This window comes from Aotus nancymaae, unplaced genomic scaffold (genome assembly GCF_030222135.1).
Source record: "Aotus nancymaae isolate 86718 unplaced genomic scaffold, 86718_ANA_hifiasm-v0.15.2.pri h1tg000040l, whole genome shotgun sequence".
NCBI classification, from domain to species: Eukaryota; Metazoa; Chordata; class Mammalia; order Primates; family Aotidae; genus Aotus; species Aotus nancymaae.
This window is the reverse complement of record NW_026988454.1, coordinates 15,187,519-15,211,757: the sequence shown is the minus strand read 5'-3', so window position 1 is coordinate 15,211,757 and position 24,239 is coordinate 15,187,519. Positions and strand designations below refer to the sequence as shown.

Below are 24,239 nucleotides of genomic sequence, written 5' to 3'. Positions count from 1 at the left end.
GGCTCCCAGTCCTCAGAGGATCCAGTCTAAACAAGCAAAGCTTGCGGAAGGACTCTTGAAGTTTTAACTAACCTGTGTCTCCCAAAATGTTTCATGTAACTTTTTCCTATATCAGCTTTCAAACTTCTCTATGAAAAACAAATTCCTGAGATCATTGTCCCCTTTGCTGTAGCAGTTCACATTCTACGTGCCTTGCTATAGCACTTAACAAACTGTAATGGAAAGTTTTGCATTTATGCTTTCCCCTCCTTGATTTTAAATATATTTCTTCAATGTAGAAACTGTTTTTTCATACTAAATACTAAGTAAAGAGTAACACAAATTTTATATAAATTACACTTAGATATTTGTGAAATGAATTAAAGAAATAACTTGCAAAATTTGTATACCAAACAGAAAAACAGACATGCTAAGAATTTAGTGGTCGGGCGTGGTGTCTTGTGCCTGTAATCCCAGCACTTTGGGAGGCCGAGGTGGGCGGATCATTTGAGGTCAGGAGTTTGTGACCAGTCTGGCCAACATGGTGAAACTTCGTCTCTACTAAAAATACAAAAATTAGCCGGGTGTGGTGATGCACGCCTGTAATCCCAGCTACTCTGGCGACTGAGGCAGGAGAATTGGTTGAACCTGGTAGTTGGAAGTTGCAGTGAGCCAAGATCCTGCCACTATGCTCCAGCCTAGGTGGCAGAGACTAAGTCTCAAAAAAAAAAAAAAAAAAAAAAAAAATAGAATTTAGTAAGTATCTGAGACTTAAAAAGAAAAGGTATTTGGTAAAATTAGTTGAATACAATATGGAATTTTGAATAGTCCTTCCCCCCAGTTTACTATATAAATCTAATTTTCAAACATTGGAACATGGTCTATTTCTCAATTCTGTATATATTTAATTCAATGTATACAGAAGGTACTATAGCTGAGAGTTTGAAGTCTTTCTTTCTGTGTCAGTAGGGGATGAGGAAACACCAAAAAAAAAAAAAAAAAAAAAAAAAGAAAAGAAAAGAAAGGAAAAGGAAAAAACTTTTATCCCAAAAGCAGTTTTGGAGGTGACTGAGAGGAGAGAACTTAGAAACTTAGCTGAGGAAATGATGAAAAGGACATTGTTTTGTGTCTCAGGAACCATGTGGAATTCCAAGATAAGAAAAACAGTTGCTAATTTGAGTATAAAAGCAGGAAACATGATACACTTATTTCCTTTTATGCGAACACAAGTATATGAAGGGTTGTGTAAAAATTATTTTTCCCTTGCTGTACTACAAAGACATAGAATCAAACTGCCTTTTTTCGACATACTGGTTTTTCTTTCTCTTTTTCTTCTCTTTCTTCTATTTCTTGTGGATATTATGGCTAATAATACAACAAGTTTAGGGAGTCCATGGCCAGAAAACTTTTGGGGTAAGGTATTTTCTTTTGCTGTTGTAAATTTAAAATTAAGATGTAAGAAATGCACTGGATGATTTATTAAAATCTCTGAGTCATTTTGTTTACTGTAAAGTGTTTAAAGTTTTCATGAGTTTATTAACAGAAATATATTTATATACATGTCTTTATAATGTGCTATGAAGATATTCGAGAAGAATCTGGGTATTAAGTACAGATTTTGGCTGGTGTTATAAAATATAATTCAGAAATAACGAGGATAAAAATAAGAAACATAAGGTGGAGGCAATTGCTGCTTAGAATATGTCTTGTAGATGGTGTTGGAAAAATTAACTTTCATTTGTTTTAAGGTTATAGATTACATATTTTCTTTTATGAAGCCAAGATTTTCCATAGAGGTTATTGTCACTTATATTGTGATTGTTATACTCTTTAATTTCCAAAATGAATCCTAATAACATCTGTGCTTAAATGAGTGAATTTAAAGTGCAATAACATAGGTAAAATGAATGAATTTAGAGTATGCTAACATAGATAAAATAAATGAATGACTTTAGAAGGTGATAACAAATGAAACATGGAATAATATGAAATTTGAGAAAACTGTAGTAGAAAAGATTAAGTGGAAATAACATCACATGTAACATTCAATGGAAGTGTATCACTGGGATGGGGAAAGGAACAGTACAGAAGTATTTTGGGGAGCAGTTTTTGTCTGAGTCCAGCCACAGCTAATTATCCAGTGTTCCCTGTTGTTGACAGTGGGACTGTGCTGAGGGCAAAAGTCAGCTGCTCCAGGCTAGAGGTACAAAGAAGAAGGGCTAACACGGGGAGTTGACATGTACTCTTGGGTTCAGAGAAATTTTTATATTAAAGGAGGCAATTTAAATTAAATTCAGAAAAAAACACTTTAAAGAAGAAAACAGTATATATGAACAGATCTGTTTATATGCCCAGAACAAGTTTTTAATCCTCTCAGTGAACGATTTCAGATTCTCTGCTGTGATTCAAGGTGAGATTGCGGGAACTTTCACATAAACAGTGAGCAGTAGTGGCTGACTTTTCCCAGCAATCTGTATGTCTACCATCACAGAAATTTGCATGAAAAGAATTAACTCCAATCCTTTGACCTACATACTTTCTTAGATGAAAAATGTAGGGACAAATACTTATTGATTTTAAAGATATTAAAAATCATAATAGCCTAAGAAAAAAAAAAACAATTAACTCCTTTTTTTTCACCAACTTTTACATTTGCTGGAAGCCTGGAAAGGAGGGATATTGGTGGGATCCTAATAAATTTATGTAACAAAATTAAGAAGAAGAAAATAGATTATGCTAGTACATTGTAAAGAAAGACTTTGGTAACAGGTTATTTTAGGTGGCTAGCACTAGACAGAAGCCTTTGAATTGTGGGTGTCTAATTATATGCTTGTTAAAACATTATTTGCTGTCCTCACTTATAGAGAAAATAAGTGCTAAATACACACTGAAAAAGAGCTAGAGTCTGTCTAAATCAAATTCATCATTATAAAAATAGGTTATCTGCATGAATTATTCAAAAGTAAAGTAACTTTTTTTGCAAAAATTAATATGTAGAAGCCAATCTATTTTTTTCATACCATTCAAAATTAAATTTCAGGTTTATTTAAAAAAAACAAATAATTATTCACTGACTAAAAGGTAATAATAATTAAAATATTATTATAAATAAAGATAATCATTAAAATAAACTTGATATTAATAAGAGAATGTTTAGTTGGAGTCCACTTATTGATTCTAAAAATTTAGATATTTTTAATATGGAAATCTGTGTTTAAGAGGGAATTAAAACTTATTATTTCAAAGACAAGTACTAGTTTTCTTTTCTCTTGTTATGTGACTGTAATGAAAAATAGATGAAAATAATGAAAACCAGAAAGGGGAGTGTTACATTAATACACATTAACAAAGCCAGTGAAAATACGGAGAGCAGATATAATGTTTGATGATTTTAGAAGAATATATAAAAGTTGTATTGTTGCTTCTGGGGTAAAAATATGAAGTATAAAATGTGAATAAAATATAAACATATAAAATGTATACATTTCCTGAAATATAAATGTTAATTTTTAAAATTTCCATTGCTTTTTTGTATCTAAATTGATGTCTATTTTGACCACTGACTCCCCAGAAATATTATTTTGATAATCTTGTACAGTGCAGTGTAATGCCTTGTTATTGCTCCCAAATCAGTCATCTGCCTGGCACATTGAATTTGGAAAATAAAGAAAAAACAGCTTAGAAAAGGAAAACTTGTACATTGAACCATATAAATTGCTCAGACGTAGCACACTTTAAGGTACATAAAAAGTTGTTTTCCCAATGTAACTCTTCTGGTTTACTTTAATAAGCACTAAATGATGGGATAATAATATCTGGTTATTACCAAAAACAATAGCTTGCATTTTTATAGCTATCACCCACTAAAACTTCCTAAAAGTGTGCAAACGTCTAAGGTGATTAGCACAAAGTTTGGCAACAGGGTTGGCCAGAAAGTGACAGCACAGATGCAGCTACCACCTTCCACTTCCTATTTTTCCTGTCTTTAATTCACTTCCATTCCCCATAAAAGCTGCAGAAAACATGGTCCATGAAAATTTGTTCTCCTCTAAGGCAATAGGACACAAATATTGAACTCAGTTATTCTCTTAGTACTTGAAAGTGCTGTAGAAAACATAGTTTTGGTTGTTTCTGCTGTCTTACTTTGCATTTTTTTCCTTATGGCTAGCATTGTGAAAAGTCAGGGAAAGTTATGGTTGCAGGAGTTTGGATTTATTCACTTAATTCATTTCTCACCAAAAGTACAATATCTGTCTCAAGAGGATTTCACTCTTGGAGGCAATTTTGCATCTAGACATAGGCAAATACAAGCCTATATAGTTGTGGAATAATAAAAGATAACATATGATAAAAAAGCAGTGGCTGATAATATGAGTTAAACAAATATATGGCAAAAATAATCCCTAAATCTTTCTCAGAAAAAAAAAAAAATCAGGTGCTACATGTTCCTAGAAAGATAAATTTCAGACAGGGAGATAATTCTAAGAAGGACCTTCTGGTCATTCAGTTTTTTTCCCTCAACTCATTCTCATTCCATTCATTATTAGTTCAATCAGAAGCATTAGAACTTCAAGAGGTTTGGGGAGCTCAGGAAAAATGTTACCAGGAAACCTGCAGAAGTAAAAACAGCCAGGCATGTTTTTGGAGAAAGGAATGGCTTGACTAGAAAGTCTGTGTGTGGTCATTTCAGGGACATAGTTGGAAAGGCAGGTTGGAGGCAGATTTCTGCAAGATTTTGAATGTCAGCATAAACCTTTGATCTAATTTAACCTGATCACTTGCAATCTAGTGGTTTATAATCTCTCCACATTCCTCCCTCTGGGAATTTACTTTAAGGTTGAAAAGGATGTGTGGAGGGGTGGAGGGGTTATATTCTATTTTGTGTATTGGAGAGAGGGGACCTTTGGTGCTTGATCAAGTTCTGGCGTCTGCTGACATCTACTGACATGTATTTCTCATCTGCTTTTGGGACATCGGCCTTTCTCTGATTTTCACTGCTGAAATCTCCTACTACAAAATCTAGCTCATATGATCTGTGTAATATTAGCTAACAGCATGGCTTTTCCTTTCTGTAAGTCCCTCTGGTCTACTGGCCCTTATTCAGGTACTTTTCCATCTGTCTCAATGGCACAGAACAATTTTCAATATTGTTCCATAACCCTAGAGCTGCAGGAGCCTTAGGAGGTTGGGCTACATCAGGTGTCCTTGGCCTGGATACAGTAACAACATGTCCCCCACTCTGCACCTCGCTTCCTTTTCTGCCCTTCTGACACCCAGGGGTTCTCAGAGTGACTTGCCATCTACCCCGGGAAGCTGGAAATGAGTACCAGTTTCTCTGGGATTTCCTAGTCAATCTGTAGCTCATTACAGGGAGGAATGGAGAGTGGTGATGGTTCCCTTCTCCAAAACCCTTACAGGTTATATTCTATATATCTCTTCTCCTTGTCTCTCCAAAACTCCTCCTCTTTAGATGTGTGGAAATTGACTCATAGGCCATGGTTTATTCTTTCCAATATGGTTTATGATAAAAAGTTATGTTCTTAAGTCCTTTAGGCTCTTAGCATTTAGATACTGAACCAAACAAAAAAACCAAAGCACCTTTTTCTCTTTCAAAATACCCAGCTATTGCGGTAAAAATGCTGGTTTTCAAACTATCATTTATTCTATGTGTTTAAAAAAGTATTTAGTAATTTAAATGTGAAGCATTGACTTCTTTTTTCTATGCATCCTTGCTAACAGACTTAATTATCTCTAAGGTAATTGATGAGATGCAGGGTTACAGACTTAATTATCTCTAAGGTAATTGATGAGATGCAGCACTTGATCCCCAAATGATTGGTTGGGGATCAAGTGCTGTCAAAAGGAGGAATCCCTGGCTACTAGCAGAAAATACTATTCCTTGGCCTGTAGAAAAATATGGCTCTTAGGGGCCATCCCAGCAGATGGGAACAGGAAGTTCCCAAAGAAGTTGAGAGGGGAACAGGTTTATCGGCTGGGTATCTGTCCCAAGAATTTCCACTATATCTTCCCGAAATTTGGAAACAAATGCTATTTCTCAAATTCATTTTTTTCAATTTGTAGTTTAAAAAGAAACATATGTGTTGCATATTAATAGTCTATTCATTATTTCCCTTAGCTGAGTTACCTAGAAAGTTTGAAAAACAAACATTTACACACGCTTGTCTTTAAACTGCATCTGAATTACTTAGAATTATTAAAACTCATCTCTCACTGGACTCTAGTCTCAGAGATTATGATTCAATACGTGTGAGATGGAACCCATAAAACTGTACTTTTTAATACAGCCCTGACCTCAGACGTCTGCATCTAAATTCATGAGAGAAAGTGGCCTATAATTGTCCATTCTCTGGTAGCCTTGTCAGGTATCAGTGTTATGCAAGCCTTCTAAAACAAATTGGGACATGTTCCCTACTTTTCTATTACTTGGAAAGGTTTGTTTAAGATGGCATTGTTTATTGTTTAAGTGCTTGGAAAATGCACTATTGTAACTATATGTAGTATTTTCAATTGGAGGGTTTTAAATAGCACATTTCATTTCTTTAACAATGGTGAACTACTCAGCTTTTCTATCAATTCTGTTAGAAATTTGTGCGTTTTCCTTGCCCACTTGAATTAAATTTCAAAATATATTGCTTAAATGTTGTTTATGCCATTCTCATTAGTTTTTCAATATTTTATTAAGAAAATGTTCAAACATTCATAAACATTTGAAGAATTCTACAGTGAACACCCATATACCTTACCATCTGAATTATATCTTTAATGTTTTTATAATATTAATTTTCTCTATCATTCTATTAGTCAATATATTTTCAAGTAAATTGAAGACATCAATAGAGTTCCCCCTAATTACTTTAGTATGAATATCCTTAAGAGGAATTCAATTATTTTTTACAACTCTTTTCCTTTTAAAGTCAAATTTACATACAATGAAATGTATAAGGTAAATAAAAATGGAATGTCCAAATCATAACAGGACATTGTTGAATTTTGACACACACACTTGAGTAACCCAAAGCCCAATCAAGATACATAATCACTAGCCCAAAAAGTTTTCAAATCCCCCCTCCCAGTCTGAAGCCTTTAATACTTTAAAATTTTAGGTTTCGTATTTAGGATCCATAATTATCCACGTCAAACTAAATTTTTGCATATAGTGTGGAAATTGAGGAATTGTTGTCATATTGATATCTAGCTTTTTTGGCATGATTTCTTAAAATATTTTCTATTTTTTATTTTATTTTATTTTTGAGACAGGGTCTCACTCTGTCATGCAGGATGGAGTGCAGTGGTGCAATCACAGCTCACTGCAGCCTCTACTTCCTGGGCTCAAATGATCCTACTACCTCAGTCTCCCACATAGCTGAGACTACAGGCATACACTACCACACCAGGCTAATTTTTTTGTTTTTGTATTTGTAGAGACAAGGCTTTGCCATGTCACCCAGATTGGTCTCAAACTCCTGGGCTCAAGTGATCTGCCCACCTTGTCCTCCCAAAGTGCTGGGATTACAGGCCTGAGCCACTTCGTCCAGCCAAGACTTTCTCTATTCAAGTCCTTTGGCACCTTTGTTGAAAATCAAATGACCATGTAAGTGAAGGCCTATTTCTGGGATATCCATTCTGTTTCATTTGTTGATATTTATAGTAAATCTTGAAGTTACATAAATATTCCAACTTTGTTCTTCTTTTTATTTAGTTATTTATTTTTTTGAGACAGAGTCTCTGTCGCCCAGGCTGGAGTGTAGTAGTGTGATCTTGGCTCATTTCAACCTCTGCCTTCTGGGTTCAAACAATTCTTTTGCCTCAGCCTCCTGAGTAGCTGGAACTACAGGCTCCTGCCACCATGACCGGCTAATTTTTGTATTTTTAGTCGAGATGGGGTTTCATCATAGGGGCCATATAGGTCTCGAACTCCTGACCTTGTGATCTGCCCACATCGGCCTCCCAAAGTGCTGAGGTTACAGGTGCAAGCCACAGCGCCTGGCCTTATATTTTTAAACAATTTATCACTTAATAATTGTTCATATTTATGGGATACAGAGTGAATCTTCAAAACAAGTATACAATGTATAATGATCAAATCAGGGAAATCAGCACATCCATCACTGCAAATGTTTATTATTTCTTTGTGCAAGAACATTCAAAATATCTTCTAGCTATTTGAAACTATACAATACATTATTAACTGGTTTTATCTTTCAAGATTACTTTGGCTTTTCTTGACCTTTTGGATTTTCTCACTCCCAGGCTTTATCGAGGTATAATTGGCAAATAAAAACAATATATTTAAGGTGTACAACATGATATTTTGATATACATATATATTGTAAAATGATTGCCACAATCAAGCTCATTAATACAACCATCACCTCAGGTAGTTAAGAACACCTAAGATCTACTTTTTTAGCCAATTTCAAGTATAAGAAATAATTTTGAGGCTGCGTGCAGTGGCTCATGCCTATATCCCAGCATTTTGGGAGGCCAAGGTGGGCAGATCACCTGAGGTTGGGAGTTTGAGACCAGCCTGACCAACATGGAGAAACTCCATCTCTACTAAAAATATAAAATTAGCTGGGTTTTATAGTGCATGCCTGTAATCCCAGCTACTTGGGAGGCTGAGGCAGGAGAATCTCCATCTCAAATGTGAAACTCTGTCTCAAAAAAAAAAAGAAAGAATTTCATAACTACAGTAACTATGCTCTATGAGAGGGCTCCAGAACTTACTGCCCCTGTACCTCTGAAACTTTACATTTTTTTTGCTCAGCATCTCCCTTTCCCCCACCCCAGAATCACTGGCAATTATCATTCTCTTCTCTGCTTTTATAACTTCAACGTTTTTACATTCCATAAGTAAGTGCAATCATGCAGTACAGATGCTCGTCCACTTACGATGGGGTTATATCCAGATAAACTCATTGTAAGTTGAAAATATCAGGCTGAAAATGTATTTACTAGAGACAAACTACTGAACATCATAGCTTAGCTTAGACTACCTTAAATGTGCTCAGAACACTTACATTAGCCTACAGTCGGGCAAAATCATCTAACACCAAGCCTGTTTTATTATAAAATGTTGAATAGCTCATATAGTTTATTGAACACTATACTGAAAGTGAAAAACAAAATGGTCATATGGTTACTTGAAGTACAGTTTCTACTGAATGCATATGGCTTTTGCACCATGGTAGCCAAAAAATCCCAAATCCAACCATGGTTAAGTTGGAGCCTGGCTATATTTGTCCTTCTGTGCCTAGTTTATTTCACTTAGCATAAAGTCCTCCAAGTTCATCTATGTTGCTGTAAATGACAGGATTTTTTTTAATGCTGAATAATAATATTCCCTTATTATATACAGATGGTCCCTGACTTATGATAGCTCAACTTCCAATTTTTTTGACTTTATGATTATATGAAAGTGATACACATTCAGTAGAAACTGTACTTTGAATTTTGATCATTGTTTATTATTTTTATTATGATTATAAAATTTTACCTTCTTTTATTATTATAAAGCTGGATTTCATTAGATGATTTTACCTAATTTTAGGCTAATGTAAGTGTCCTGTGCATGTTTAAGGCAGGCTAAGCTAAGCTATGGAGTATGGTAAGTTAGGGGTATTAAATGCATTTTTGGCTTATGGTATTTTCAATGTAGGATGGGTTTATCTGAATATAACTTCATAAGTCTAAGAGTATCTGAAATATAACATTCCATTATAGAAACCATATATATATTTGTGTGTGTGTGTGTATGTGTGTGTATGTGCATATATATGTCATATTGTTTTTATCTCTTCATGTGGTGATGGACACTTAGGCTGATTATGTATTTCGGCTATTGTGGCAATGCTGCAATGAACATGGAAGTGCAGATATCTCCTAGAGATTCTGATCTAATTTCCTTTTAATGTATACCTGGAGGGATTCCAGAATTCTATGGCAGTTCTATTTTTAATTTCTGAGGAACCTTCATACTACTTTCCACAATGATTGCATCAATTGACATTTTCTTTAAACATATTAATCAACAGTTAATTTAATATTTTTGTCTCATAATTCTAATATCTTCATAACTTACAGATATTTTTCCATTATCTATTTGTTCTTTTAGTTTTCATTTACTTGGTCTTGCCTTGTAGGATGACTTGTAATTTATTATTTATAACACACACACACACATATATATAACATTATTAGATACATAAATTTATTTAAATATATAATGTTCTATTTTATATATGTATATATAAAACTTTCCTTCTGGCATTTAGTTAGGGGTAGATCACCTCAGTCCAACGTGGGATTGACCTATATTTTTATCTTTGTGAGGTCTGTTTTTTTTCCTGTTTACCGTTAATCTTAGGGAGTAGGTCCTAGGGGGCCTAATTCCAGAGTGTGGGATGTTTCCTAGGGTCCAACTTCCTTGGCAGCCCCTGAACACCAGCTTACATTTTCTAAACTTACTGATATTGCACAGCATTCTACTCAGTTATTTTTGTTTCTCTTTAGAGATTGTGATAAGAGATTTTCTCTTCTCCTGGAATTTGCTCCTTTGATTTAACAGTTTTGATAAGTTTCTGACGGCTTCAAACAAATTTAAGAGAATATTTTATTCTGTACTGTACGCTTGCTCTCAGTGGTTTGATACATGTTAGTCTATCATATACAGAAAGGAGTGTGCTACCTTGATCCTTTTGAATTTACCCTCTCCTCTAACAATACTTTTGATGAATTATATTCAGAATTTGGCTTGTGCTTTATGCTTTTGATCAAAACTACTTTCACGTCTCCAAGCCTTTTGCTTATTTGACCACTACCATTCACAAAAGGCATCTAAAATTTATTTTTTCCATGAAGCTTTTTTAAGCATTCCAGATATATGTTATCCTCCTATGTTTCAAACACAATTGCATTTTCAGCTCGTAATACTTATGCAACTCATTCACATTTTTTAAAGAATATAAGTTAATGAGTTTAGTTTCCATTAACCAGGAAAGAAAAAAGAAAATCAAGAGTTCCAGTTAGGCTTCAGAGGTGGGACTGGATGTCATTTTAGGTACAGCAGCCATGGAAGGCCTCAATGAGAAAGTTACATATAAGCAAAAGACATGAAATTAACTATACAGATAGCTGAGGGGAGAATGTTAGGAATACATGACAACCAGTAATGGGCCCTAAGTTGGAGTCCATCTGATGTACTTAAAGAATGGCAAGGAGGGAAATGCAGGCAGAGCTGAGTGACCCAGAGGAAGAGTAGAGGAAATCGGCTCAGATAACTGGGAGCCTATCAAGTAGGAACTTTCAATACATTCTTAGGAGTTTTCACTCTGGGAGAAGTGGATGATTTAGAGCAGAAGAGTGATCCGATTTGACTTACATTTTAAAATGTTCTCTCTGACTACTGCATTGGGTACATTGTTCAGGGGTGAGGGATGCGGCAAGGACAGAACCAGGAGGACCAGTAAGAAGATGACTGCCATAGTCCAGGTCACAGATCAACATCTGTGAAAACGTGATCTCTTGGATCAGTGAAGTCACAGAGTGGGTAGTGAGAAGAAGTTGAATTCTGGATTTTTTTTTGTTTGTGAAAACAGACCCAATAAGATGTTCTGGCAGATGAGATATAATGGAAAATACTCCTTGGCTGCTTAAATTATTATAATTAATCAAATTTCTATGCCCTAAATATTATTCTCCCTAAAATTCCTTGTTGTCAAAATTCTTTGTGTTGCCTGAACCATTCTCATACACTCTAAGATACCGACGACTTCATGGCCTGCTCTGGTGAATGTTAAACTTAACGATTCTTACAACTGCAAAGGGTTTTAAATGTTTTAAACAATGTCCCATTCTGCTGTCACTGATCAAATCACTTTCAGAGTTGGAATGATTCGACTCAAAGCCACTAGATGGTGACCTCTACTAAATTTTAATACCAGTGGATGGAATTTGAGGTATTGATTATATTTACTGAAAATCATACTCAATATTACAGTCTTAAATTGGAAGACATGAATGTGGCTGTTAATATTAGGCCAATAAAGTTTAAATTACTTGAGTAAATTACACAACTATTAGCAGTAAGAGACTGTTCATTAAGGGCTTGTTATGGGCCATCTACTTGCTAGTTTTGTAGATACATATTACAAATTGGGATAACATATATTTAATTTATATGGCATGCCTTACCAATGTTAGAATTTTTTCTTTCTGCTTTCAAAAGGAGAGCTACATTTAAAAAAGTAATCATTTGGTCTTATTAGTTGTGTTATATTTCAATTATAAGAAGAAATATGGCTCATTTTTCTTCTCCTAAGATTGTTGAGAACTAAGAAGGCATATTGTTTTTTAAAAAGCAATATCTGTGCCAGTGTCTTTTTTTTTCAGTTACATTTTCTTCTACACTAGGTTTTAAAAAAGATTCTCAAATTACATTGTCAAAAGCCTGCCAGAATGGAATTACATATATGAAAATTTAAAGTGTATGACTAGTAGGTGCTGCTTTCATCACATAGTTTTTAAGTTCTACAGTGTGGGTGGGTCAGAAAAATTATTGACTGTAAGTAAATGAAAAAAAATGTGTATGAAAAACCACCCCCGCTGTTTGACTCAACATCTCTTTCTCATTGCCTTTCTGCATTTCTACATTTGCCTTTGTGTTTGGACTTAAGGGAGCTTAAGAAGCTAAGCATTTTACCATATATCTCAGGAAGTCTTAGAAATTCTTCTGTCAGCAGTATTATTTGTAGCTGTTTTCATATTCTACAATGTATAAGAATTCATGCAATGATTTCTGATATAGTTTGGCTGTGTCCCCACCCAAATCTCATTTTGAATTCCCACATGTTGTGGGAGGCACCCAGTGGGAGGTAATTGAATCATGGGGGCAAGAATTTCCCATGCTGTTCTCGTGATAGTAAGTTTCATGAGATCTGATGGTTATGATAAGGGGGAGTTTTCTTGCACAAGCTCGCTTTTCCTGCTGCCATCCATGTAAGATGTGGCTTGCTCCTGCTTGCCTTCCACCATGATTGTGAGGCCTCCTCAGCCATGTGGAAATGTAAGTTCAATTAAACTACTTTCTTTTGTAAATTGCCCAGTCTCAGGTATGTCTTTATCAGCAGTGTGAAGACAGACTAATACAATTTCTAAAGTATGTATTTTACTGACTTTATGGATTAAAAAGTCATTTTCATGATATGGGTAGTCAACTGAGCAAAAATTAAACAAATCCATATCAAAAGCAATTTTTCTGTAATGTTTATAATTTCTGTTGCACCTTCATCTTATCCTATTTTATATTCATTCAAATTTTAAATAGCCTATTATTGTGTGTATATATTATTCTTATGATTCTCATGTACATTTTAAATACATTATTTAATCCTTTTTGGATATTTATATAACCCAATATTTGATGACATTTTAAGTCATTTCCCCAAATTTTGGGCATAGGTAATAGGTTTACAGTATCAGATCGAAGTATTACCAAACCACAGATAATGTGCTTTTTAATCATTTTAAATAGGTTTGCTGTCAAATTGCTGTCATGGAAATACTGTTCTAGTTTTAGTGCCACAAAAATAATCTTTTTATTCCCCAAACTGAAACTTGTCATTTAAGAAGATTGTGATGGTCTAATATATTCTATAATAACTTGTCCATTAGAGTTTGGATATTATCCTAGTTTTCTTACATCAGAACAATAATATATTTTGGAAATAAAACAGTCATCTGAAATATAAATATATTTCTCACTTCATGTATTGTTGTATTGTTGTCGTCTTTGCTAATATACTCAATTACTGTATTTTATTTAATTAATTTATTTTTACTTTTTGTAGAGACAGGTCCCACTACATTGCCCAGGCTGGTCTGGGCTCAAGTGATCTTCTCACCTCCTGCCAAACTGCTGGGATTACAGGCGTGAGACACTGCACCTGGCCTCAGTCACTTTAATAGTCAAGAAATTATTCTTCATTGATTATGTATTTAAATAGTTTCTATTTTTTTCTTGAATCTAAAATGTGCTGTTATTTCACCATAAATAACATTTATATTGGGAATATCTGATTTGTCAGATGAGAGACTCAAAGGGCATACACAGAGACCAAGTATAAGGACTCTTTGAATCTTTAAAGCTTTCATTAGGTAAATGAATATATGTTCTCCTTTCAGATTCTGGGTTTAACTTCATTTTGCTGAAATCAAGGAAATCTCTCTTTCTTTCTTTTTTTTTTAAAGTGAAAGCAAGTTTATTTAAAAAGTAAAGTAATAAAAGAATGGCTACTCCATAGGCAGAGCAGTTCCAAGGGCTGTTAGTTGGCTTTATTATTATTATTATTATTATTATTGCTATCATACTTTAAGTTTGGGGTACATGTGCAGATCTTGCAGGATTGTTACATAGGTATACACATGCCATGGTGGTTTGCTGCCTCCATTCCTGCATCACCTACATTAGGTATTTCTCCTAATGTTATCCCTCCCCAGTCTCCCCACCCCCTGCTATCCCTCCCCTAGCCCCCCACCCCCCAACAGACCCCAATGTGTGACGTTCCCCTCCCTGTGTCCATATGTTCTCGTTGTTCAACACCCACTTATGAGTGAAAACATGCAGCGTTTGGTTTTCTGTTCTTGTGTCAGTTTGCTGAGAATCATGGTTTCCAGATTCATCCATGTCCCTGCAAAGGACATTAACTCATACTTTCTTGTGGCTGCATAGTATTCCATAGTGTATATGTGCCACATTTTCTCTATCCAATCTATCCTTGATGGGCATTTGGGTCAGTTCCAAGTCTTTACTATTGTAAACAGTGCTGCAATGAACATATGTGTGCATGTGTCTTTATAATAGAACAATTTATAATCCTTTGGGTATATACCCAATAATGGGATTGCTGGGTCAAATGGTATTTCTATTTCTAGATCCTTGAGGAATAGCCGCACTGTCTTCCAAAACAGAGCCCTTGGAAGTAACTCCACATATCCACAACCATCTGTTCTTTCACAAGCCTGACAAAAACAAGCAATGGGGAAAGGATATGCTGTTTAATAAATGGTATTGGGAAAACTGGCTAGCCATGTGCAGAAAGCTGAAACTGGACCCCTTCCTTACACCTCATACAAAAATTAACTCCAGATGGATTGAAGATTTAAACATAAGACCTAACACCATAAAAACCCTAGAAGAAAACCTGGGCAATACCATTCAGGACATAGGCGTAGGCAAGGACTTCATGACTAAAACACCAAAAGAAATGGCAACAAAAGCCAAAATAGACAAATGGGATCTAATTAAACTTAAGAGCTTCTGCACAGCAAAAGAAAAAATCATTAGAGTGAACTGGCAACCAACAGAATGGGAAAAAAATTTTGTAATCTACCCATCTGACAAAGGGCAAATACACAGAATCTACAAAGAACAAAAACAAATTTACAAGAATAAAACAACCCCATCAAAAAATGGGCAAAGGATATGAACAGGCACTTTTCAGAAGAAGACATTTATGCAGCCAACAAACGTATGAAAATATGCTCATCATCACTGGTCATTAGAGAAATGCAAATCAAAACCACATTGAGATACCATCTCACACCAGTTTGAATGGCAATCATTAAAAAATCTGGAGACAACAGATACTGGAGAGGATGTGGAGAAATAGGAACACTTTTACACTGTTGGTGGGAGTGTAAATTAGTGCAACAATTGTGGAAATATCTCTTTTTAAATTCTATCTATTATGCCTGCTTGTATACTGAGAAATTTAGAATTGTCAGTCAGACTCTTGTAGTGGTTAGGTACATTTACACACAATAGCAAATATGCATAGTTTGTAAATTTGAGTATTTGTCTTCTCATTTATATCATACATGAGTGTAACCAATAGTTCCCTAACCAGTGATACTTGTTAATCAATTATTAAAATAAATCAAGTGTCAATTCTACTACATAAACCTTAGCTTCTGTTTCAATATCTATAAAAGGAGGAATTTGTGTCCAATACATTTTTAAGAGCTTGTTTTAGCTGAAACTCCATTTCTATGAGTTCATAGTTGAACTTGTTGATACGTAAAAGTCTCCATGAAAGGCTATTGATTCATGAAAATATATATATAGAACACACAATATTATTTAACCACCATTCTCTCAAATATTTCTGTTCATAACAGGCTACAAGACACTCTGGTGTTGAATCAACACAATTTTTATGCACTTTATGTTGCTCATTTTCATTTTAGATTTCATTTTTATTTCATTTTAATATTTTCTTGCCTTACACTTAAGAAACAAAAAAGCAATTTAGCTATTAAGATGCTTTGGTCTTTAATCCTTACTTGACCTTCACCAGCTGTGAGACTATAGGCTTGTTACCTACCTCTTAGTAGCCACAACTATTAAATGGGAATAACGCTAGCATTTCCTTTATTGGGGTGTTTGAGGAGTAAGTGATATAGTACACTAAAAAAGGTGCCTGGGTCCTTGGCCTAAAACCAAATTTTAGAGAATTTTGATATAACTAATTGTACAGAGAATTGTGAAAGTAGAACACAATAAACACAGCTTTTCCACAGGAGATAAATATGACAATATATGGTGGAAAGACACTGAGATATATACTAAAATTAGGCAACAGTGATTATTTCTTTGTAGTTATTAACATTAGTTTGTTTTGTTATTTCCATGTTCTAGGTAATGTATATATTATCATAGATTAAAACAATATGCTAAAAAGAAACTTGGCAATCATAAAATCTAACTCCCTCGTGTGTGTGTGTGTGTGTGTGTGTGTGTATAATTTATATATATATATATATATATATATATATATATATATATATATATATATAATGAAATCAGTGGGTCCAAACAAATTCCCTAAAAATCACACAACATATTAGGAATAGAGCTGAGTCTGGAACCCTGCATCAGGGAGCCTTTGGCATGTAACAATCCACCTTCAAACATAGTAGCTTAAAATAATAATAATTATCTTAGCTCATAATTCTGTGGATTGGCAATTTGGGATGAAATCAGCTTAGTGGGGTTTTCTGTTGGTCTTTGCTCATGTGCCACAATCATTCGGTGAGTTGACTAGCATGTGCATTATCTAGGATGGTGCCATTTATATGTCCAGGTTAGCAGGCTCTTGGCTAGGGCTATAGGGGTTCCTGGGCTATGTGTCTCTCGTCATCTGGCAGGCTAGTCTGGCCTTACTTATATGCTGGCAGTGGCAGGGCTCCCAAGAGCAGGAAGGGTGGAAGCTGAGCCTCTTGTAGCTTTGCCTTGAACTTGTATAGTTTCAATTCCATTGCATCTTACTCATGAAAGCAAGTCATGAAGCCTGTCCAGATTCAAGGGGTGGGGAAACAGACTCTTATCTCTTGATGGGAGGAACAGCAAAACATTTGTGGCTATTTTCTTCTCCTCTTCCCCAGTCTCACAACACCCATCAGCTAATCTCTAGGCTATGGCTCTCTGAATACAGAATACCTAGATAAGCAATTAGATAAGGTAGCCTACCTTTCTACTTACTCATTTTTGTCTAGGAAATGTAGGAGTCTTTACTGAAGATGCGATACTTGAAGTAGATCTTGAAGAATGAGGTTTCCAGACAGAAGATTAGAAAATTGAATTCAGATATAAGGAAAAAAATATATGTGGAAAAGCACAGAGTTTTAGACAGAATGACAGGCTTTCAGACACTGAGAAAACAACATGACTAGTGGGTTAGATCATGGAGGGGAAATGTGGGGGACAATGGGTTAGATCATGGTGGGGAATGTCGGGGGACCATGAGGCTGGAGGAGTCTTCTAATATCCAGTTTTTCTATGCAAAGCAGTGTGGCGGGGGGAGACTCAGTTATCCAGTTTCACTCAAGAATATGTTTTTAGTTTACAAGAAGCATAAGGTAGTATTTCCATTAGGAAAAGCCATTTTTGTCCCCAGAAAGGGAAATCAGAACAAATTACAAGTTCCGTGAATTACAGGAGAATACTGGTGTATAGCAGAGACTCTATGGAGGTCCAGGTGACAGGAATTTCATCATCACAAGGGCATAATAGAAGTATGAGCTGGAATCTGGGAAATAAGAAAGATCCCAGTAGTCTTCACAGGTCAAGTCATCAAAGAGTCAGAGATATAGGTGACTGTCTGGGAGTTCAGGAAATATGGCATAAATCAGTCAGCTGGCCAGATGGTTCTACCCCAGCACTTCCTATCTCAGAAAGAGCAAAGGAAGTGAGGCATCATGAAGACTGCAGGTGGAAGAAATCAATGTGATTGATGAAAGCAGACAGAGGAAAAGGCAAAGTTAAAGTGATGACAAAATTCTGGCACATTAGTTACTACTGTCACTCAAAAGGAAATCCACTGTGGGCTACATTTGCAACTCTATAAAAATGTATGAACTAAACACCGTAATTTAATGACATCAAGTGAGACTATTTTTCTCTCTTATTTCTGAAAGGTGATAAAACAGCTTAAGTGACCTGGAATGCCACAGCTGAAAGTGTTATATTGAATCTTTTGGCTTGAATAAATGGAAGCATTATCAGCTTTCATTTGTTCATATCCACCTAATACTGTCTTCTATTTTCCTAATTCAAAGTATATTTAAATTAATCATGGAGTCTATGAATTACAGTATATACGCTGTCCCTTGTTTTTAGTTCAAAACCTAATTAAAAATTGATTTAGCAATTTGTTTTCTTTGTTTCAGAGGACCTTATCATGTCCTTCACCGTATCCATGGCAATTGGGCTGGTACTTGGAGGATTTATTTGGGCTGTGTTCATTTTTCTGTCTCGAAGAAGAAGAGCCAGTGCTCCTATCTCACAGTGGAGTTCAAGCAGGCGATCTAGGTCTTCTTACACCCACGGCCTCAACAGAACTGGATTTTACCGCCACAGTGGCTGTGAACGTCGAAGCAACCTCAGCCTGGCCAGTCTCACTTTCCAGCGACAAGCTTCCCTGGAACAAGCAAATTCCTTTCCAAGAAAATCAAGTTTCAGAGCTTCTACTTTCCATCCCTTTCTGCAATGTCCACCACTTCCTGTGGAAACTGAGAGTCACCTGGTGACTCTTGCTTCTTCCAGTATCTCTCCCACCATCAGCACTTCCCACAGTCTGAGCCGTCCTGATTTCCACTGGTCCAGTAACAGTCTTCGAGTGGGGCTTTCAACCCCGCCTCCACCTGCCTATGAGTCTATCATCAAGGCATTCCCAGATTCCTGAGTGGGGTGCTTTTGGTTGTTGTTGCTTTCTTTTCTTGTCTTTTATTGAAAGGAAATCATAAATAGGATAAACAGAATTTTGAGGGCATGGCCCAAATAACTAATGAGTTCCAAGTTGAAACATGGTTGTGCAAGTTGGACCTTACAATGTAAAACACATTTTCTTTGAACACATTTTCCCTTTTGTTTCAAAAAAATGTAATATTTTCCCCCAAGAGTTTTATATTTATGCATTTTGTATTCAATGCGAGGCTTATTAAAAATAGTGATTCTAATATAAGAATCAGCTAAGCTGCATTACATATACTTTAAAATTAAACCTTTAAATATTTGTGGATTACAATCCTCATTCACTTCCAATGTGACTATAAAGAGAGAAAAATCACTGTGTCGCTTTAAAAAAAATCTAAGGAATTTGGATTTTACTTTCTTTAGAATGGCAAGTGAATCATACTGACGTTTTTCAATCTTGGATTTTTTTTTTTTTTTTTGAGACAGGGTCTTGGTCTGTCACCCAGGCTGGAGTCCAGTGACATGATCAGAACTCAGTGCAGCCTCTATCTCCCAGGCTCAAGTAATCCTCCCATCTCAGTGCCCCAAGTAGCTGGGACTACAGGGGTGCACTACCTTACCCGGCTAAATGTTTTTGAATTTTACTAGAGATGAAGCCTCACTATGTTGCCTACACTGGTCTCTAACTCCTGAGCTCAAGTGATCCTCCCACCTTGGCCTCCCAAATCCCAAAGTGCTGGAATTACAGGCATGAGCCACCATGCCTGGCCAATCTTGGATTTTTAGTGGAATATGTGGGCACAAAATGACAGGACAGAGGACATTCTAAGTTCCTTGATTTTACTCATTATGAGAAGTATGGGACTCAAGCACAGGAAACTGAACTCTTTTGGTGTCACTCGATGTTTCATTTTTGCCACTATATTTTCTGGACAAACTCTTTATGTACTTTTCCCAAGAATAGTTATCTACTTCCTTGAGGCAAAATTCTTGGATTTACTAACATGATGATTTATCTTTTCTTCATTGTTGTCATTATGTTATTAGAAAAGCAACAGGAAAAAAATCCAACTCATTTAACCTAAAAATAAGCCTCAAGTTTAAAACCAAACTTACATTTTTCTTAAGGGAAAAGTTTTCTTTCTTAAACTTACATCTAGCAACTTGGAAAGCACTTTCTCTGGGGATCTTCTTTTGTAACTTCACAGACAAATAGATATGAGTCACTGTGGGAGTGTTTGTTATTGAAATAGACGTTACACCCATGAAGAATTCTCTTTCCTGGATTGACTCTTAGTCATCAAGCATCATCTCTCATTTGCTTCTCTATGGATTTCAATTCCAACTTCTCTGCAGAGTCTTTGTACAGTGATTAAGCCATACCATATGGTCTTTGATGCAGACAGTTATTTAAGAAGCCATTTCCACAGGTGGCTGCCCTTGTAAGGGAGGATGCATCCCTAAATGTGGGCACAAGAGAGCTCCAGTGGGCAGATGTCTGTGGCTGCCCTTTTCATTTAAGGACATGAGTTCACTGGAGTATTACTCAAAAAGCCTGTGGTTCATTTCCAGTATTATGAATATGTAGTTTATATGGTCATTTCTTTGTTTCTTTGAATGTTGAAATTTTCAGTGAAAAAGTACTCTCTTTTTCATTTCCTATTGCAGTGGTCAGAGCTAATAGTGTCTGAACATGGTTCAAGACTAAGAGATTCCATGTGGCATTTTCTTTATTATTTTCATTTCATTTATATTATCCATCATTCCTCAAGGACAATTATTCTTAATAATGGTTATAGAAGACGTTCTCTAATTAAACATGCCAGAAAGAAAGATGGAGCAAAAGAGGGGAAAAGGAGAAGATGGAAGAAAGAAAAGATAAAGGGAAAAAAGCTAACAGGATAACAAATTTGTTGTAAGTTGGTTTTCAACAAAGAAATTTAGCAGCCAAGTAAGATTTCAAGAGAAAATTAACTTGGTAACAAGGCCTTTTTTTTTTTTTTCCCACTTGCATGTCATCCTTAATACCTACCATGAAAAGTCAACAAAGTTATAATTTTTATCGAGAATATATGTTGGGAGTAAAAACTGCTTTATATCTCCCATATTAGAAAGAGAAGAGCAGAAATTCTCTGGGGCATTTAACCATCTGGCAGAATTGTTGCTGCACCCCTATCCCAGATATAAAACAGTCAAAATGACTACTTCCTAAATATTGTGCAGTGTATGAAATGTGAAATTAAAGCAAAAACTGGAGACTTTAACATTGTATTTCTTTAATTTGAAATGTTTTGTGGATTATAAAATAAAAATAAATTGATGTCAATTTTTATTCAAAGTTCATTTATGAAATAATGCAAGCACTGTTCAAAAAAGCAAGGAGTCAGGAAATTATAAAATTCAGATAAAATCAGGAGAACATGTTAGATGAAAAATTATACTATAGAATTTGAGCTTATTAAAATTTATTGAATAAGAAAGTCTCCTTTTTACTTTGATATTTAAACCTAATCCGGACTATTTGTAAATGAATGGACTGAGGCACAAATTCTTTTTCATATAAAAATGTGTAATGGAGAAAGGGTAACATCACAAATGAATTTTATAAGTTTTTTAAATTAATGCAGATGGAAGAATTAGAAAATTATTTATTTAAAACATGAACTTAGATTCTCATCTCACTATCTAAATATATAATTACATAATCACTTATTTAGAGAATAAACATTTTAAATAACAGCTATCTAAAAAATAGAGGAAGTTTGAAATAAATGTTTAGCAAATCTATGAAATAGAAAAGGGGCACATTTAAGGGTCAAAGGAATGAAATAAATTACAAAAGAAAATATTAACAGTTTTGATTATTTAAAAAATTCTAAAATTCTGTTCATGAAAGATAAATTTATCCAAAGTCTAAAAACAAGCAAAAATAAAAAATAAGAAAGAAGTTAATTCATATAAATATGGCAATAATGGCCAATATCTTGAAGTTAGGATTAGCACACATAAACAGAAACGGAAAATACTCAGTTGTACCTAGATAAATTAGTAATGGACCAAAACAAGCAATTCACCAAAGAGAAAAATTAAAGAGAATCTCTTGAACTTGGGAGGCATAGGTTGCAGTGAGCCGAGATCACACCATCACTCAGCCTGGGCAACATAGCAAGACTCGGTCTCAAAAAAAAACAAAAAACAAAAAAAAAAAACTTCCATTACTTAAAATTACTCATATCTTTTTATGACATTAAAACTTGAAATAAATTGCACCCTTATACCAGTTCAAAGAATGGGTGATGAGAAATAGAACGATCTAGACACCGGGATAGTTCTACCCTCACCCAGGCAAGTGGGACCCATGATCAGAGCCCCATATCTTGTGGGGCCCCACACTTTAGAATACCTTCTTTTAAGTTTTCTAAATCACAGTTCAGTGTGTAGAACTGGCCAGGATTGACAATGCCATCTGGACAGGGCACATGAGCCTAGACCAAAACCTGTGTGGATGCTAGTCTTTTTTTTTTCTTTCCCTTTCAGCAGGTGATCTTTGACCCTCTATCTAACATGACAGGTCAACCAGATGCCTCAGGAGCTCCAGGTCTTTTATCCATGGGGTCTCCATGGTTGAACCCAAGTTTCTGGAGGACAGTCTGGCCATCAGGTCACTGTTGCTGATGGGAATGTATTTTTTTCATGGAATCACAGGATACTGTACAGTTAGAATGGTACTTATGTGCTGCTCTGGGGTGACTTTCACTCAGAATGAAGAATCTTCATGTGTGCTCTCTGGATGATAACTACCTAAGGACTTCTCAATTCACTTAAAATATTTATGGAAAGATCACTATACCTCATATATGCCCATGAATTTTGTAAAACATTTTTTTTTTTTTTTTTTTTTTTGAGACGGAGTTTCGCTCGTTACCCAGGCTGGAGTGCAATGGCGCGATCTCGGCTCACCGCAACCTCCGCCTCCTGGGTTCAGGCAATTCTCCTGCCTCAGCCTCCTGAGTAGCTGGGATTACAGGCACGCGCCACCATGCCCAGCTAATTTTTTGTGTTAGTAGAGACGGGGTTTCACCATGTTGACCAGGATGGTCTCGATCTCTTGACCTCGTGATCCACCCGCCTCGGCCTCCCAAAGTGCTGGGATTACAGGCTTGAGCCACCGCGCCCGGCCTGTAAAACATTTTTAACCAATTTTTCAAATACAGGATAGGGACATACAAGAAGCATTTGTCCAGGGCCTTACACACTGTAGCTCTGTCTCTGTGCGGAGATGATGTGGGGAAACACAAAGTATGAGCCTAATCTGATTTGAAAAGCGAGTTGTTCATGCTTTGTTTTGGTAAAATGTCATCTCTCATACTTGTAGTACAGGTATTGTGTCTGTAACCACAGAAGAGCTAGAATATTGTAGCTATAGCTTGACAGTGGTTCCAAGAGTTGAAGCCATGCTGGAAGAACATATTTAATGAGATCTTCATTGTGGTGAAGGCAAAGTAAAGAACGGCCATGAAAGTACACGAGCATACGTGGCTGTTTTTGAAAGGTATGTTGGGGAAAGGATAGATGCTAGTTTCAAAGTGCCTGACCAGGAGCTAGAGCTGCAGGACCAGCAGGTGTCACTGCAGCCAGTGACAAATCCCTGATGCCGATGGCCGTCACTCTGACACTACTGAAAAGCTACAGCAGAAATGGGCAACTTTATGACCTGTGAGATTCTCAGAGTGCCAGGGACTCAGAGACCCCAAGACTAGGAAGAGTTTCTATGGAAAAACCAGGCTTCAGACTGGGCACAATGGCTCACACCTGTGATCTTAGAACTTTGGGAGGCCAAGGTGGGTGGATCACTTGAGGTAAGGATTTTGAGAACAGCCTGGCCAACATAGTGAAATGCCATCTCTACTCAAAATAAAAAAATTAGGCGGGCATGGTGGCATGGGCCTGTAATCCCAGTTATTTGGGAGGCTGAGGCAGGAGAATC

The 24,239-nt window shown here is 35.8% G+C and overlaps 2 protein-coding genes across 2 annotated transcripts in view; one reads left to right on the top strand and one right to left on the bottom strand.

Moving 5' to 3' along the window:
* LOC105717162 (UPF0764 protein C16orf89-like) overlaps nucleotides 1-24,239 on the bottom strand; it is a 145,986-nt gene that overhangs the window by 46,643 nt on the left and 75,104 nt on the right. The gene's annotated exons all lie outside the window — the stretch shown is intronic.
* On the top strand, nucleotides 1,184-21,578 carry MYCT1 (MYC target 1). The gene is made up of 2 exons (XM_012452188.2): nucleotides 1,184-1,392; nucleotides 18,727-21,578. The coding sequence occupies exons 1-2, from the start codon at nucleotides 1,197-1,199 to the stop codon at nucleotides 19,239-19,241; spliced, it is 711 nt and encodes a 236-aa protein (XP_012307611.1). The 5' UTR covers nucleotides 1,184-1,196; the 3' UTR covers nucleotides 19,242-21,578.

Excerpts from the sequence above, each read along its gene's own strand:
- MYCT1 (XM_012452188.2), top strand. The coding sequence starts at position 1,197 with ATGCGAACACAAGTATATGAAGGGTTGTGTAAAAATTATTTTTCCCTT. Across the intron at positions 1,393-18,726 it reads ATGGCCAGAAAACTTTTGGG|AGGACCTTATCATGTCCTTC; the intron begins GTAAGGTATTTT and ends TCTTTGTTTCAG.